The sequence below is a fragment of the Phytophthora ramorum genome (assembly GCF_020800215.1).
Source record: "Phytophthora ramorum isolate Pr-102 chromosome Unknown Phyram_PR-102_s0009, whole genome shotgun sequence".
NCBI classification, from domain to species: Eukaryota; Oomycota; class Peronosporomycetes; order Peronosporales; family Peronosporaceae; genus Phytophthora; species Phytophthora ramorum.
In genome coordinates, this window is record NW_027150655.1 from 1,614,558 (window position 1) to 1,629,752 (window position 15,195).

A 15,195-nucleotide genomic window follows, 5' to 3' on the forward strand; every position below is an offset into this window, starting at 1 on the left:
TCTGACTCATGTGCAGCCTTGTGCTTGGGAAAATCTAATGTCAATGCAATGCTTTGGTTTCCATCCACTATAATTCTTGTCCTCAAGTGTCATTCGTTATGTGTATACTATGGCTTTGACAGCTGCTGTGTGCTGATCATTTGACTGTGTTCTCCATGACCTGACGAATGTTGCTGCGCGAGGGATTGATCACCTCCCATTCCTTGGAGCTCATAAAGGCCACCGTGTCTGTTTGCTGCTGTGAATACACAATGGCCTTGGCACCGAATTCCTGTGCAGCCCCACCGCCGTTGGCTCGTATTTCGTTCGTCACTTCGTCGTTGCCGAGGCTGTCTCCATCTTCAATCATGTCGTCGCCAAATAACGGTGGTAAGGCATATGGGTCGGAACAGAACGTCCGTCGCTCGGTGTTGTCAGCATTTGCCGCAGCAGCTCGAGCTTTCGTTGTGGGAGATAGTTTGGTGGTGGTTGACAGAGCACTGAGTGAAATTGCTCGCTGCATGGTTGGACTGAGTTGCTCATCGTAGGCATTCGGCGTCGCAGTGGTGTGCTCGAAGAGGATCGGACCGCACATACGGCAGACACTCACTGCATCATAGCAAAATGGTGGGCGATAACGAGCAGCAACCTCGCGTTGAGGTGGAGAATATCCCCACATCTCATGCAAGTCCATGACGCACTTGAAGGACACTCGGTGTGGCAGGTTCACAGGGAGGAACGAGAAGGCGCACAAAGCGCATTCCACACGATGAATGAAGCCGTAGCGTTCCCGAACGAGTTCCTTAGCGTACGGATCATGTCGTGCCAGTGCTGCTTCGAGTGATGCAGTGCCTCGGCGATGCGAGTCACACGTCACACGCTCCGCTCGAAGAATTCGGAGTTCTCGAGCGAGGAGACGACCACTACATAAGTCACGCTTGATCTGCTCATCGAACGCCATCACCATCGAGCTGTCGGTCCTGGAAGGGTGAGGGCGTACATGGGAGATAGATCTGTTGTTGCTGTCGCTACCGGCTGCACCATGGTGGCGCTTCTTTTTGGGCTTGGGCTTCTTCGTAGACATCGAGGACTGTTGCTGGACTTCAATGGGACCTAACGCTGGGATCGACGAGGACGATGGTCTCGATCGGGTGTCGCTCTCAGCAATAGCATTCATGTCAAGCTCTGAAAGCGACGCTGCACTGGATGGCTTACCCCTGCTATCGGTCACCGATGCATCCGTTTTGGAACGACGCACTGCTCCTGGTGCGGGTGTAGTTAACGGCGTTGAAAGCTGCTTGTGTCGCTGACTCGGTCGGACCACAGGCGAGAGCATTTGGCTGTAAGCTTGCCGCAACGAGAACGACGTCTGCTTCAGTTTGGAGATGCTGTTGGGCTGGGGTGAGGCAAGGCACAGCGCTACGGGCGGAGCGATAACATCCAACGCCAAGGCTCCTCGTACTGCTTTGGGAGACACGCAGAAGGTGAGAAGTTTCTCCAATGTACTGCTGCCACTTGATCCTACTCGTGGTGCCAATGCAGCTCGGCAGCAATTGTGCATCTCATACCAGAGCTGGTCATCAGGCCGTGGGATTCCTTTTCGCTGGAGCTCTGCTTGCAACGCTACCAAGCTGTCTTCCAGCTTATTCTGCGTAAGGAACTCCTCCACGAGCTGCAGCGCGAACACCTTCAGCTTGTCAAGAGGCTTTGCTCCGATCGCCGATGGCGCTTCATCTTCGTCCTGGGGTGCACCTTCGTTGACACGCTCGAGCTTTTCGTGCGTTTCGAGTTCTGTCGATGCGCTATCTGTCTCGGCTACTGCAGGCCCATTCGAGTCAAGCATCGTGTGCGTAGTGACGCAAGGCAGTCAAAGCAGTTGAACCAGACGATTCGATCACGAGGAAGCATTCACGTCCTCACCTAAAATTATCTAGAGCTGGTTGCTAATTGTGCGATGAGTTTCCTTCACGTTGCACGATTAGTGGAATACATAAACTCGGTGTCATTTGATCATCAATAAGGTAAGCTTGTTAGTGAATATATTCTTCACCCCGGTGAAGGCACCAAGGCTACACAAAACATGCTCGGTTAATTGGCCTTGGCCTTGAGCTCGGAGAAGGCCTGCGTGGGGTCGTCTCCGTTGGGGTCCTGGAACTTGGATCCCTTCTCTTTGGACTCCTTGATCTTTGCCCAGATCTCGGTGGCGCGCTTACGGTCCGTCACGAGACCCAGCAGAGCCATGAAGTCGATGGTGAGTTTGGTCGGGTTGAACTGCGCCGTGGCGCCGAACTCGCTCGTGGCGTAGTCGTACGGGAACTTGTGGTGCCAGTTGTGCCAGCCCTCGCCGATGGCCCAGACGGACACGAACCAGTTCTCGCGCGGCGGGATGTTGTCGTAGGTCTGGTAGCCATAGAAGTGCGCGGCGCTGTTGACGAGCCACGTCGCGTGGAGCACCATGGCGTAGCGCAAGAAGCCGAGGATGAAGAGCGCGTTCTTCCAGTCCTCTCCCACGGCCTGCACGCCGACGATGGTGGGGAAGACGAAGCACATAAATAGTTGGCCCCACGGGTTGAGCTTCTCCTGCACGACCACGGTCCAGTCGGCCCATAGGTCGTCGTAGTTGAGCTTGGTGCCGGCTTCGAGCACGCGCGGGTCCTTCTTGACGAGCAGCCAGCCCATGTGCGCGAAGAAGAAGCCGCGGCCCGAGTTGTGGGGGTCGGCAACTGTGTCCGAATACTTGTGGTGCACGCGGTGGTCGCGGCTCCAGTGGAAGATGGTGCCCTGGTTGGCCAGGCAGTTGCACAGCATGAGCAGGAAGCGCACGATGCTGTGCGCCTTGTAGCTGCGGTGCGCCCACAAGCGGTGCGCGCCCATGGTGATGCCGAGGCCCGTGAAGTAGTAGACGATCACGAAGAGCGGGTACGTCTCCCACTTGCACTGGAAGAGGCGGCGCAGGCCCTCGAGCGCGCCCAGATGCACCACCGACATGTAGTAGACCATGAACCAGTTGGCCTCCTTCTTGAACTGCGACAGCGACATCATGATTGCCGGACAGACGGCTGGACGACGGCGGAGGTGCGCAGGCGACTGGAAATCTCGGAATGGCCACGTTAAATGCCAGCCACCACCGCCGGACGCTCCTTGAAGCCGACTCTGGCTGAAGCGCATTGTTTGTGACCTTTTTGTGCGCGATGGCTGACGTACTTGGGGCGAGCGCCGTCGATGTCATCGAGATTTTAACTTGGTAATTGTATGCCTCTCCGGGGGTAGGGGCGTGACGCGCGGTGTGAAAACTCGATGATGTCAGGAGGGCCATAGTGGGGGCAAGAGTCCCTATGAATGGACAGACCGAGATACATGCGCCCCGGCCACGGTGGCGGCGCCCCACACACCGTGAGGCGAGACGGCGCAGTTTGTGCTCGCGCTCGCTGAAGGCCAGCCATCGCTGGAAACGTTATACAAGCGCTTCCAGTTGGCTGAAAAGCGTACGGCTCTACGGAATCCCTGTCCAATCGGCGCGTGTCTAACTTCTGATCTGTGATTTTATTGGCTGAAAGGCCGCGCGTTCTACATTTCAGAGCTCCAACGCTGCATGTCATCATCGCGTGGGCACCGCCTGCGTGGGCTTTGCTGATGGCATCGCCGAACGGGTGGAGGAACAGGCGCTTGCGTGGTCTACTCCACCGCTCTGACGCTGCGTCTAGAAGACACTCACGCGAACGACGTGCACCGGGCAGGCAGGAAGGTGTTCCATGGCGAACCGCGTTCCTCCGAGGGCGTTGCCATCACTCAAGCAGCAGCAGCAGCCTGCACTGCTCGAAGGCGACATGATGGCTACGTTGAAGTGCCGAAGTTAAACGCGCCCAAGCGGCCTGCGCGTCTGTAGCGCCGGGGGCGAAGACACGCGCCGGGATCGCCGGAAAGCTGACGAACGGCGGCAACTCACAAGTTGTGGGGGTGTCGCCGTTGACAATGAAGAAGAGCTGGGATGGGTACACCAGTGTGCTGTTCGTGCAATGTGGACCGACAGAGGACTCCGGTCGACTTCAGAGCTGCCGCACTCCAACGCTTAGAACGAGAAGGTGCACATGCTTGCACCGCTTTCAACAGTCGAGATGGCACGGTGCTGGAAAGGAGAAACGCAGCAAAGTCAAATGCGGCACTTCATGATTGAGTAGAAGCAAGCGTTCGAGCAGGATTTGTGCCCAAGAGATTCGCTTCACCCCCAAGCTAGTGGTGCGGTGTGGCTGAGCAATATCCCTGGACGAGGATTGGAGACAGAGAAAACTATCGAGGACGTGCCATTGTGTTGAAAGCATTGGCGCTCCCGCAGGGGTGGCCACTACGACACGAAAGCTTCGCCACAGACGGTGGCTTGAAACGACGACCGAGCCACACGCGTTGTCCAGCAAAACCCGTTAGAGCGACCACTGTCGGTCCACGGCGTGTTGTGACGTCCACATGACAGGCCTCATGCATGCTGAAGTGGACGTGATCGGACTCGTTTTGACGAACCATGTTAGTTGGAAACTACATGTAGCGACTACCTCTTCCTTTTGGAGATGTGGCTTCATTGTGGTCGAACGAGGAGGCATCTATTCAATCGAGGTACATTATTGCTGAGATAATGGCAGCGATCGTCCTCCCCCGCTATGGCCACCTGCAATGATGCCCAGAACAATTGGCGCGGACTCGACTGTTACTTCAACGCAACAGAAGCATCGTACCCCCCCCCCCCCCCCCCCCCCGCTCGCGAGCCTACATCATCCTGGCTTAGCATCTTTACAGAGCATAAAGTTTATTTGCTGCGAAGCACAAGAGCTTGCAACTTTGCCGAGTAGAATTGCGGGCTCCGCGGCGGAGCTTCCGCCAGATTGTTATGATCATGAAAGTGGAATACTGCAAGTGCATCACTTTCGGGATGAAGAACTTGATTGTTCAAAGTTGAAGTGGAATTGAGACCTATGGTTGAGTTGGCAAACTCAAGAGCGAGCAAGTGCACAGCACAATAGAATAAAACAAGCTTAGTGCAGGAAGTACCAGTCCATTCGTTACGCGCGCACGTTGAACTACCGAAGTATTTCCCAACTCGCCGCCACTCATCAGTAGGTTGAACCGATGTCGCCGACGCGGATGTTCATGAACTTGACTGTGGCATCGGGGTGCTGGGCCTCCACATCAGCAGGACGACCACCAGACGTTGGGCATGTGCCGCGCTTGACTCCAGGCTTCGAGGAGTCCGCTTCGGCGGGGTAGCTGCTGTCGAGCCAGAGGCAGTACGCGGCATGATCCGACCAAAGACTCATGGCAAGCGTCATCCCGTTCGCCATTTGCTTACCCATGCGCGCCAGCCCGCCCTTGGCAGCATGGTCGTTCTGATCGCCGAAGAGCTTCTTGGACGTCTCACACATCGAGTCGGTGATGGAGTCGACGTCTTTCAAACCAGACCACACACTGTTCGGCGTGGGGACAACACGGTCGTCTTGCTTGAACAAGCGTCGGATCTCGACGAGGTTGCCGGTAGCAGTGTTGTCACTGGTCACAAATTGCGTGACGATCGTGAACTTGCGAGTCGTGTCGATCGTGAACTGCGAGCCGGGGCCGTAGAAGGTCTGGTTCCCCATCCGGAACGGGTTGAAGTCGCAGCCATCCTTATCGCACACCCCCTTGTAGCGGTTGCCATCACCAGATCCGCATTCTTCGGCGCTCGAGCAGCGCGTCAGACCATCAGACGTGCACGGGTGCGACGTGAAGGCGCTGCTCATACTGTTGGCCTCCCAGATGTCGAGCTCGGCGCAGCAAGCACCATACTTGCCACCGCCGGAGTTCTGACTCGTGGCACCCCATTCCACAGTGTTGGCCTCGCCGTTGATGAACTTAATGTCATGCGGACACTGGGCATCGCAATAGCCCGTGCCGTAGCCTGCGCCAGCCTTGTTGGTCGGAAAACGACCGCTGCCTCCGTCTGCGTCCATCTGCACGAAGTAGAGCGCGCCGTTGAGACCGCAGGGGAGCTTAGAGACGTCCACGTCGAGCGTGAACTCTTGGTTGAGCAGCTGGAACTGCTTGTACTTGGAGCCCACGGCATCCATGAGGTACACGCGAGAGCCCACATTTGCGCCGTACTGAGTCTGTGTTACCAGCTTGAGCTGCAGCTCGTCAGCAGAGGTGGTGATGCCGTACGTGCCCGGGTAGTCTGCGCCTTCGAGCGCACAGTTCTTGGCGCAAGCCTCGGGAGTCGAACACAGCGTGGAATCCCACTGGTTCCCATTGTAGCAGTTCTTGTAGTCGCCAACTTGGTGCAGCCAGCGCCAGTTGGCATCCAGCACGACCGACGTGGCCTCCGTCACGCAGCCGCCGGCCTTGGAGCATTGCTTGGACGCCAGGGGTGGATGCACTTCCGGGGTGCTGGTTCCGGCTTGCTGTGTCGAGACTTGGAGCACCAAAATCGCCAAAGCTGCGGACACGAGCACGAGAGTAGATGCGGAAAACGTCATAGCTGGAACTTGGTCGGTCGAGTGGTGCTGCTCGTGGCGAAGCTTGTAAATTGAAAAGTGAGGGCGAGCAAAGTGAAGAGCGGTGCTGGCCGTTTGCATCGACTGCAAACTGCCCGGAGGTTGCAACGCGGTCGAACTCAGATCGGGGCGGCGTACTTGGCGCACGCAGAGTTCGTAGAGTGCTGGCGTACGTCTCGATAGTCAACACCAGCACCATACGAAGAAGCTTGCATGTCAAATGATCCGCTTGGAGATGACCGCTATATGATAGTCAAGAAAGTAAGCCCCACCCCAACGCGATCTGGGTGGTATTTCGATAGATGTGGATGGCGCTCTTGTCGGGAACCCGGAGATCGCACTCGCAATGAAGCTTGGGTAGCTCGTGCGACTACAGGGCCGATAAACTGAGAACCCGACAAGCCGACCTCGGTCTTATAGTTGTAGTAAACGACCGCTGGTCATCCCCACCATGGCAATTATCAGATAACTTCGTGTGTGGCGCGCGCGTAGCCCCCGGCGTGTGTGCAGGCTGGGACTACACCCTACACGGCGTAACCGGCGTTCCAGTCGCGGCCAGGATTCGTCGCTGCGCTCCGAATTCACCGTTCGCGCGCAACAAAACCCTATGTCCCCCGCTTCTTGGTCAACGCGTTTCACACGTCGCATGCAGAGTGTGTGTGGACCACACCATGATTATGTTCAAAACACATCGTTTAAAACATAATACTGAATCCAAGTTAAAGTGTCTGAATAAAACTCGACCAACTGACTGGCGACGCGCGGCCGAAGCAACCGCTCCTTCATTTTGGTTCTGCATTTTGTTATCGTCTTGCCTTGCATCTCATCGCCTCTTCGAGCGGCCTACGTGCCGCTGCACCTCACAGAAGTTCGCTTGGTTATCAGTCCGAGCTGTTCTTTTTCTATGGTGCGAAAGCCAAATTGGCTCGCCTGCTTTCACGCCGCGCCTCACTCCTCCGTGGCCGGTGTGCAACAATTGCGAGCTCACACCTCAACTCGATTCTACAAATGCATAGATAGATGAAATAAACCACGTGGCTTGCACGTCAGAAGACAGCTTGGTCGCTCTGTCTGACCTCATCTATTCTCGGTGCAATAGCAGCACGTCGCACCTGGCGTTCATACGAATCAGTGCCAAAAGCCCCAACTACCAGTACTTCTACTTGTGTGTGTGTTGGCATGATCCGAATGGCGTCGCTCTTTGAGAGAATGCAGCTATTAGTGCAGCAGTAGGATGGCAGTAGACGAATCGTAAATGCGTCAAATAGTATCTTCAGAAACCAAACGGGTGCACGCACACGCTCTCTTCATTGCTGCTCATCTAAGAACAGCGCGGTACTACCGTAGGATACTGGAGCAGATCTCTGTCTGGCTGGCTCTGTAGGTCGGTCTAATTAGCAGCCACAGCGTCAGCACGCGTCTGCTCGAGCGGCGTGGTCTTGAGCTGCACGAACAGCTGCCGCATCCGGGATACGTCCTCCTCGTCCTCAGGCGTCTTCTTGGCGGGCACAGCCACGGGCTTCTGGTCCTGCTTGGCTTCCTTCTTGTTGTTGTTGAGCGCGTCCAGTTTCTTCTTGCGGTTCGTCTCCAGGTCCACAAGCGTCACCACGCGTTCCCACGGGTTTTCGTTCTGCAGATCGGCCACCATCTTCTCCAGTGTGGCCTGCTCGAACACGCGGTTGGCCTGCATCTTGGATTCCTTGATGCGCTGGCGCTCGGTCACGAACTGCGACATGTCGTCCTCAGCCTTGACCTTGCACTCCACCGCCACTTTCTCCTGCTCCTGCGCCTTGAGCGCGATCTTCTCCTCGTACTCGCGCATAAACTTACTGCCAACAGCACAAAAAACAATATAAAACACAGTCAGCGAACTTTCTCCTCTCTACAAAATCTCCATTCAACGTACGTGAGTTCGTTGTCCTCCTCAACGACGGGGATCTGTGCGGGGATGTCCACGGGTGCCGGTACGTCGGCCGAGAAGTCGGCGGGCGTCTCTGCGGGCTGCTCCTGGGCGAACTCCATGGGCTGGTAGCTCTCCTGGTAGCCTTCCTCCGTGTGCTCCTCGTACGTCTCGGTGGCCGCGGCTTCGGTCGGCTCCACCTCGTAGAAGCTGGAAAAAAAGACAATAAGTGAAAAATATTCGGAGCATTTGGATCTTCCGCTGCACGCACTCGTTCGCGTTGTCCGCGGGTGGCGCGAAGTCCGAGATCTCGGCGGGCACTTCGCCCTCCACCGGTGCGTCGTCTCCGAACGGGTCCATGCTCGCTGCTGTTGTCTAGCGTCTCTGCAGAAATGCGGCCGTTCGGTCGCTGCTGGGATTTCGGCTTTGGCTCCCCCCTGCCTCCTGCTAAAACGAGCGCATACTGGGGGCAAGTTAACAATATGTGCGCCACACTAGGTTCGTCTGAAGGTTTTATCTTTGCTTCAAATTGAGGTTTTACTGAAAATAGGTTTTTAGTGCATCACACTATTTGCGAGTTGTGTGTGCACACTAGTTTAGGACGAGGACGCAGACTAGTGTGGCACACATTTCGCTGAATCGACTGGTGGCCAGCGTTTGTAGCCCAGCGAGAGACCCCGAAGCGCGACGAAAGCGCCGCCACAGTAGGAAAACCAAGCCAATCCGACTTCAAAATGGTCAAGCAGAAAAACCACACGGCCCGTAACAACACGGTGAAGGCCCACCGCAACGGTATCAAGAAGCCGAAGAACCACCGCTTCCACTCCACGCGCGGCGTACGTCTCCCCACACCTAATCGTTGCACAGACACAGGCATTGACCTTCCCTTTTCCTTCTACAGCTGGACCCCAAGTTCCTGCGCAACCAGCACTGGGCCAAGAAGTTCGACAAGAAGCACCGTAACCGCAAGAACAAGGACAAGGTTCGTGCAACTGGGAAAGGCACCGCGAAAGAAAATATATTTACTGTTGTTGTGTACGTTTATACAGGAGGAATAAGTTAAGCGCCATGGACACTAGTCGACGGAGAGTTTATTCTTCCTGCGGGCTGCTTGTCCAGTGACCTCAGAGCTTGATTTCGGCCGGGGTGGAAGAAAATGGAGCTCTTTTCCTTCATTTTCTTCTTGGTGGATGAGTAGCGAGTTAGGGTCGGTCGTGGTTGATTGGGACGCGGTGTGGAGAGACACAGGGAACTGGTTTGTCTGCTTCTTTGTGTCTTAAGACGTCGCGTCTTCGCTTGGAAAACCGAAAATGCAGCTATGAGAGGAGGAATGGCTGTTCCTCTCTCTTTTATTTGCATTGACCACCTCGTCTTGGACATGTATTGTTCTTTGCTGACAGGGGAGCGGGACGTCGATAGGGAAGCAGGGAAGCGGAATTGCAGGCATCTAGGGCAGTGCAGGGGATACAGCAACGATGGCGTGGAGTGTACTGGGCGAGTCGTGAGAACGGAGATGACGATCCAAACTATTTATCTACATTCTCCGAACCAAAGCGTGAGCAAAGAAATCAACACACGGATCCGTTCTCAAGACAGCTCAGTACGCTGTCGTCGTTGCGGTAAGTAAAGGGGTGATGTATGTTTGCATGCTGTGCATCTGTGCTTTTGGATGACGAAGATGATGAATTCCAAATCTTATCTACATTTTCTGAAGCAGCTCAAGCTGCTTTGTGAAGATACAACTAGGCGTGATTCTTCACCCAAGAAGCAAACGTAGCTCTATGTTAATGCATAGTGAGTGATCAATGAAAATCTATTACTTCGAATACCACGATTCAATCGATCTATCTATTCCTTCTTCGCCTCGTCGACAGCATTGTCCTCGCTGGTTTCGTTAACCTTCTCTTCCTTGTCATCCGTTTCCTTCTCAGCCGAGTCGTCCCTCTTGGCTTCACTAGCGTCCTTCTTCTTGTTCTCCTTGCCGCCCTTCTTGGTCGTCTGTTGGCCAGGCATAGGTGGATCGATGACAGAGCGCACGTTGTACTTCTTGTAACGGTGGAAGTCCGTTAAAATGCTGAAGCCGCAAGTGTTCCGGAAGACCTCGATCATCAGAACCGAGCGCGGAGCCGTCAGGTTCACCTTGGTCTTGTCGTCCCCCACCAGCTCCACAAGGCCATTGATGACGTCCATACTGTTGAGGTTGGTGCAGTTGCGACGCTTGAACTCCACCGCAAACTCCAGCGGCTCCTCCTTGCCCGCAGCCTTTTGCTCCTCCTGGAACGCCTCCAGGTGCGTCTTGATCATGGGAGCAGCCAGCTCCTTAATGGCCTCCACACTCGAGTAGCCCACCTTCTCCAGCGGGATCATCCTCTGGATGAACCTGGACGCGAAGTCCTTGGTCTTCTCCACTTCTTCAAAGATCTTGGCCATCAGCGCCGTGGGGGACACGCTGTCGTCCTTTACCTGGATAAGGATGGCGCCCTTCACACCCGTGTCCAGAGGCGTGAATCTTCCCGTTTGGCGGCTCTTGGCCTGCGTCTGCAGCGCTGCGATCTCCTCCTGCAGCTTCTTCTGTACTGACTCTTCAGCATCTTCGGTTGCAATGTCCTCCTTCTTTTCCACGTCAGCAGCCGGGAAGAACTTGTCGGCAGCTTCGTTCAGGATGTTGAGCGCGTCGCTGACGCTCTGGCGCTCCTTGGTCTTGTCGCACGTCACTAGAACTGCACCGTGGCCCTTGGCATTCGCTGCGGCTCCCAGCGCTCCTTTGTGGCGCTTGGTGTTGCCGTCGCGGCCGCCCATCCACTGCTTCTTGCGCTTGTCAGCGCCGCCTTCGCGTCCCATGGTCACCACTCAGCTGCGCAACTTCTGAAATGGCTGCAGACGAACTTAGCGTTCATTTTACCGAATGAAAATACCTGAATTCCATTTACGACAGATTTCCCACCAATCATAGAGACGGAAGGTATTGGTCCTGACGCCTTCGGCATTTCGGCATTGACACCCCAAGAGCTCCGATAATCATGGCGACGACGGCGCTGACGGACCACGTGCTACTGCTGGGCTCCAACCAAGAGAACGAGTTGCTGGTGGCGGACGCGTCCACTGGTGGCCAATTGTTTTGCTTCAAGAACTGCCGCTCGGCCCTCAACGGCGTCCACTCGGTGCCGCGCACCGACCACCTGGTGGCTGTGCAGGAGGGCAAACTGGCGCTGAACCTCTGGAACTGGGGCAAGGACATGCCCGTGTGGAAGTGCCATGTGGCCGAGAAGATGGGACCCGTGACATCGTCCAGCTGTGGCAACTTCCTGTTCGCTGGCGCCGAGTCGGGCAAAGTTTACGTGTGGGACGTCAAAACCGGCGAGCTGGTGACGGTGTTCGATGCCCACTACAAGCGCGTGTCAGCAATGCAGTTAACGTCGGACAACTCACACTTGATCACGGCTGGTGAAGACGCTCTGGTGCACGCCTGGAGACTCGTGGACTTGCTGGACGAACCGGACGCCGCCTCCAGCTTCCAGCAGGGTGTCACGCCCGTCGTGAGCTTCACAGACCACGTACTGCCTGTTACGTCGCTGCATGTTGGACTGGGTGGTGTGAACGCACGCATTTACACGTCGTCGCTGGATCGCACCTGCAAGATCTGGTCGCTCAACTCGTCGCAGTGCCTGTACAGCGTGTCGTGCCCGTCGTACGTCAACGCGTGCATCGCCGACCCGATGGAGCAGCGGCTTTTCATGGGCTGCGGCAACGGACAGATCTACGCGCTCGACTTGAACGCTGCTGCGACTTCTGTCACGGCGGCAACAGCTCGTGTGGCGAATGCTTCGACGGACGGTGCCAACGTCTCGCCGTGGGGTCCTGAGGCTCTGCTGCCAGATTCTTTCGAGGGTCACGAAAGCAGCGTCACCACTTTGCAGATTCACGCCAGCGGTGCATTCCTGGTGTCTGGAGACGAGAACGGTGTCGTACATGTATGGGACAGCCTGAGCCGCCAGTCACTACGCACCGTGAAGCTGTTCAAGGGCAAGGTCACGGCTCTGGTGCTGCTTCCTCGACCACGACACCTCTTCCGTCAGGCGAAGAGCCTGTTCACGTTGGAGAACGAGGACTTGGACGACTTGCTGGCCACACCACTGCCCGTCGCCCCGCTCAAGAAATATATGAACGCCACCAACGACAACTAGTAGCTCAAGTGTAGTCATTCAACAGCTTAGCCATGTCGAGTGCGTGGCGCATCATGGAAAAATAGACATTGCATTTACCTGAAGTCGTGGGTGGCTGGCGAGTGCAGCCTTAGCTTTATTTTGAGCTTCATCGACAGCATTTTGTTGCCGGTGTATTTCCATCCTTGGGACTCGGCGGGGAACAGAGGGCAAACCTGACAGCACAAGACGATAACATCGAGCTGGTAGCGATCGATCAATTGCCAACGATGATGGAGGATGAATCGCTAAGAGAGGCGCAGCCTACGGGCGAGTTCGAGGAGGCATCTACGCCGAAGCTCCAGGAGCGGATGGATAATGCTACACAAGACCAGGTTCGTAGGAAGACTTTAAGTGTCAAGTGAAGTTAAGAGCTAAACGATGTTGATTGTGGTCGCAGGAACGGCAACTGGATGCCATCTACTCGGGCGTCAAGAGGCTCCACCACGCGGCGAAGGCCACGAACGAGGAGGTCGTTTCGCAGAATGCAATGCTGGACCACGTGAGCGTGCAGGTCAGCGACACGGAAATTGCAGTGCAACAACAGACAAAGGCGGCTCGCAAGGTTGTCAGCGCGCACCGCAAGCTCGGCTGCTACTACGTTATCATCGTGCTGCTGGCTGCGGCACTTCTCATTGTCATCTTTATCTAATCTGCAGCAGTTGCAGCTAACAGGAAAGAAGAGACGTAAAGAGATTGAATCGCAACCAATTGGTTGCGCATGCTTAACATTAGTTTCTCAATACCGTTGCAGTCTTCCTAGACGCTACGTTAACTGTGTGGATTGAACAGAGCATTGTGGTGGAGAAAGCAGCAGGAAGACGCTTTTCAGCACAATGAAAGAACTCCTTCGGGGAGCGCTATCTCTGCGGCGACCCAAACAGTCTCAGCACACAACGGAGGACTGCCCTCTAGGCGAAACGAACGAGGCTTCAGCTGCAGGCGAGCAACCTAGTAGCGGTAGGTCTGCGGCTTGAAGGGGCCCGTGGGCTTCACGCCGATGTACTCGGCCTGCTCGTCCGACAGCACGGTCAGCTGAGCGCCCAGGTTGTCCAGGTGCAGACGAGCGACCTTCTCGTCGAGCTCCTTGGGCAGCACGTACACCTTGCCGGTGGCGTACTTGCCCGTGTCGCGTTCCTTCCAGAGCTCGATCTGAGCCAGGGTCTGGTTCGTGAACGAGTTGGACATGACGAACGACGGGTGGCCAGTGGCGCAGCCCAGGTTGAGCAGACGGCCCTCGGCCAGGATGATGACAGCGTGGCCGTCCTCGAAGATGAAACGGTCCACCTGCGGCTTGATGTTTTGACGCTTGGCGATGCTGGTCACGCCAGCCATGTCGATCTCGTTGTCGAAGTGGCCGATGTTGCCCACGATGGCGTTGTTCTTCATCTTGATCATGTCGGTGGCCATGATGATGTCCTTGTTGCCGGTCGTGGTGATGAAGATGTCAGCCTCGGACACAATCGACTCGAGACGCACGACCTGGAAGCCATCCATGCACGCCTGCAGAGCGCAGATGGGGTCCACCTCCGTGACGTACACGACGGAGCCGGCGGCCTTCATGGCCTGGGCGCAGCCCTTGCCGACGTCACCGAAGCCGCAGATGACGACGCGCTTGCCCGCCAGCATGACGTCCGTGGCGCGCATGATGCCATCAGGCAGAGAGTGGCGGCAGCCGTACAGGTTGTCGAACTTGGACTTGGTGACCGAGTCGTTGACGTTGATGGCCGGGAAGAGAAGCGAACCGTTCTTCTCCATCTGGTACAGGCGGTGTACGCCCGTGGTGGTCTCCTCGGAGACACCCTTGCAGCGCTGGGCGATCTTGGTCCACTTCTTGGGGTCCGACTTGAGCGTGCGCGCGATGATGTTGAGCACGCACTTCATCTCGGCGTTGTCCGTCGAGCTGGCGTCGGGCACGGCGCCATTCTCAGCGAAGGCCTTCTCGGCCTTGAAACCCTCGTGGATGAGCAGCGTCATGTCGCCGCCGTCGTCCACGATGAGGTCCGGGCCGTCGCCCTTGCCGTCGTCCGAGGGCCACGTGATGGCGTTCAGCGTGCACTCCCAGTACTCCTCGAGCGTCTCGCCCTTCCAGGCGAACACGGCGGCGGCGCCGTCGCGCGCGATGGCGGCCGCGGCGTGGTCCTGCGTGGAGAAGATGTTGCACGAGCACCAGCGCATGTCGCCGCCCAGTTCCTTGAGGGTCTCGATGAGCACAGCCGTCTGGATCGTCATGTGCAGCGAGCCGGCCACGCGCGCGCCCTTGAGGGGCTGCGACGGGCCGAACTCCGTGCGGCTCTGCATGAGGCCGGGCATCTCGATCTGCGCCATCTCGATCTCCTTGCGGCCGAAGTCAGCCAGCGAAATGTCCGCCACGCGGTAGTCTCCGAGCGAAGCCATGGTTAGTTGACTGGGGGGTGAAAAGGTGCTTGGGCTACTGAAGAGCGAATTCCAAAGTGAGCAGTCGGACAAGTGCATTTGGGATGCGGGAAGGGAGGAGAGCGCTACACCACCCGTTAGAGAGCGTAGCCCATGTAGCGAGATATGCAGGTCCATGAGACCCGACTATAGTTGTTTGTAGCCTACCGTGTGAGTTAGCATT

At 56.4% G+C, this 15,195-nt stretch overlaps 8 protein-coding genes across 8 annotated transcripts; 2 read left to right on the top strand and 6 right to left on the bottom strand.

Moving 5' to 3' along the window:
* Nucleotides 1-136: 136 nt before the first annotated feature.
* On the bottom strand, nucleotides 137-1,822 carry KRP23_10198 (uncharacterized protein; the record flags this gene model as incomplete). The annotated part of the gene is made up of 1 exon (XM_067880619.1): nucleotides 137-1,822. One exon carries the CDS (start codon nucleotides 1,820-1,822, stop codon nucleotides 137-139), a length of 1,686 nt encoding a protein of 561 aa, XP_067742028.1.
* A 245-nt stretch (nucleotides 1,823-2,067) lies between these two features.
* Nucleotides 2,068-3,147, bottom strand: KRP23_10199 (Stearoyl-CoA desaturase; the record flags this gene model as incomplete). The annotated part of the gene is made up of 1 exon (XM_067880620.1): nucleotides 2,068-3,147. One exon carries the CDS (start codon nucleotides 3,145-3,147, stop codon nucleotides 2,068-2,070), a length of 1,080 nt encoding a protein of 359 aa, XP_067742029.1.
* Nucleotides 3,148-5,081: 1,934 nt separating this feature from the next.
* KRP23_10200 (putative 1,4-beta-D-glucan cellobiohydrolase B) lies at nucleotides 5,082-6,476 on the bottom strand (the record flags this gene model as incomplete). Its single annotated transcript, XM_067880621.1, has 1 exon — nucleotides 5,082-6,476. One exon carries the CDS (start codon nucleotides 6,474-6,476, stop codon nucleotides 5,082-5,084), a length of 1,395 nt encoding a protein of 464 aa, XP_067742030.1.
* A 1,408-nt stretch (nucleotides 6,477-7,884) lies between these two features.
* Nucleotides 7,885-8,754, bottom strand: KRP23_10201 (uncharacterized protein; the record flags this gene model as incomplete). The annotated part of the gene is made up of 3 exons (XM_067880622.1): nucleotides 7,885-8,323; nucleotides 8,401-8,604; nucleotides 8,666-8,754. The coding sequence occupies 3 exons, from the start codon at nucleotides 8,752-8,754 to the stop codon at nucleotides 7,885-7,887; spliced, it is 732 nt and encodes a 243-aa protein (XP_067742031.1).
* A 1,488-nt stretch (nucleotides 8,755-10,242) lies between these two features.
* Nucleotides 10,243-11,235, bottom strand: KRP23_10202 (THUMP domain-containing protein 1; the record flags this gene model as incomplete). The annotated part of the gene is made up of 1 exon (XM_067880623.1): nucleotides 10,243-11,235. The coding sequence occupies one exon, from the start codon at nucleotides 11,233-11,235 to the stop codon at nucleotides 10,243-10,245; it is 993 nt and encodes a 330-aa protein (XP_067742032.1).
* A 179-nt stretch (nucleotides 11,236-11,414) lies between these two features.
* KRP23_10203 (WD repeat-containing protein 18) lies at nucleotides 11,415-12,578 on the top strand (the record flags this gene model as incomplete). Its single annotated transcript, XM_067880624.1, has 1 exon — nucleotides 11,415-12,578. One exon carries the CDS (start codon nucleotides 11,415-11,417, stop codon nucleotides 12,576-12,578), a length of 1,164 nt encoding a protein of 387 aa, XP_067742033.1.
* Nucleotides 12,579-12,826: 248 nt separating this feature from the next.
* Nucleotides 12,827-13,248, top strand: KRP23_10204 (uncharacterized protein; the record flags this gene model as incomplete). The annotated part of the gene is made up of 2 exons (XM_067880625.1): nucleotides 12,827-12,931; nucleotides 12,997-13,248. 2 exons carry the CDS (start codon nucleotides 12,827-12,829, stop codon nucleotides 13,246-13,248), a joined length of 357 nt encoding a protein of 118 aa, XP_067742034.1.
* A 299-nt stretch (nucleotides 13,249-13,547) lies between these two features.
* Nucleotides 13,548-14,993, bottom strand: KRP23_10205 (Adenosylhomocysteinase; the record flags this gene model as incomplete). The annotated part of the gene is made up of 1 exon (XM_067880626.1): nucleotides 13,548-14,993. The coding sequence occupies one exon, from the start codon at nucleotides 14,991-14,993 to the stop codon at nucleotides 13,548-13,550; it is 1,446 nt and encodes a 481-aa protein (XP_067742035.1).
* Between the last annotated feature and the right edge of the window lie 202 nt (nucleotides 14,994-15,195).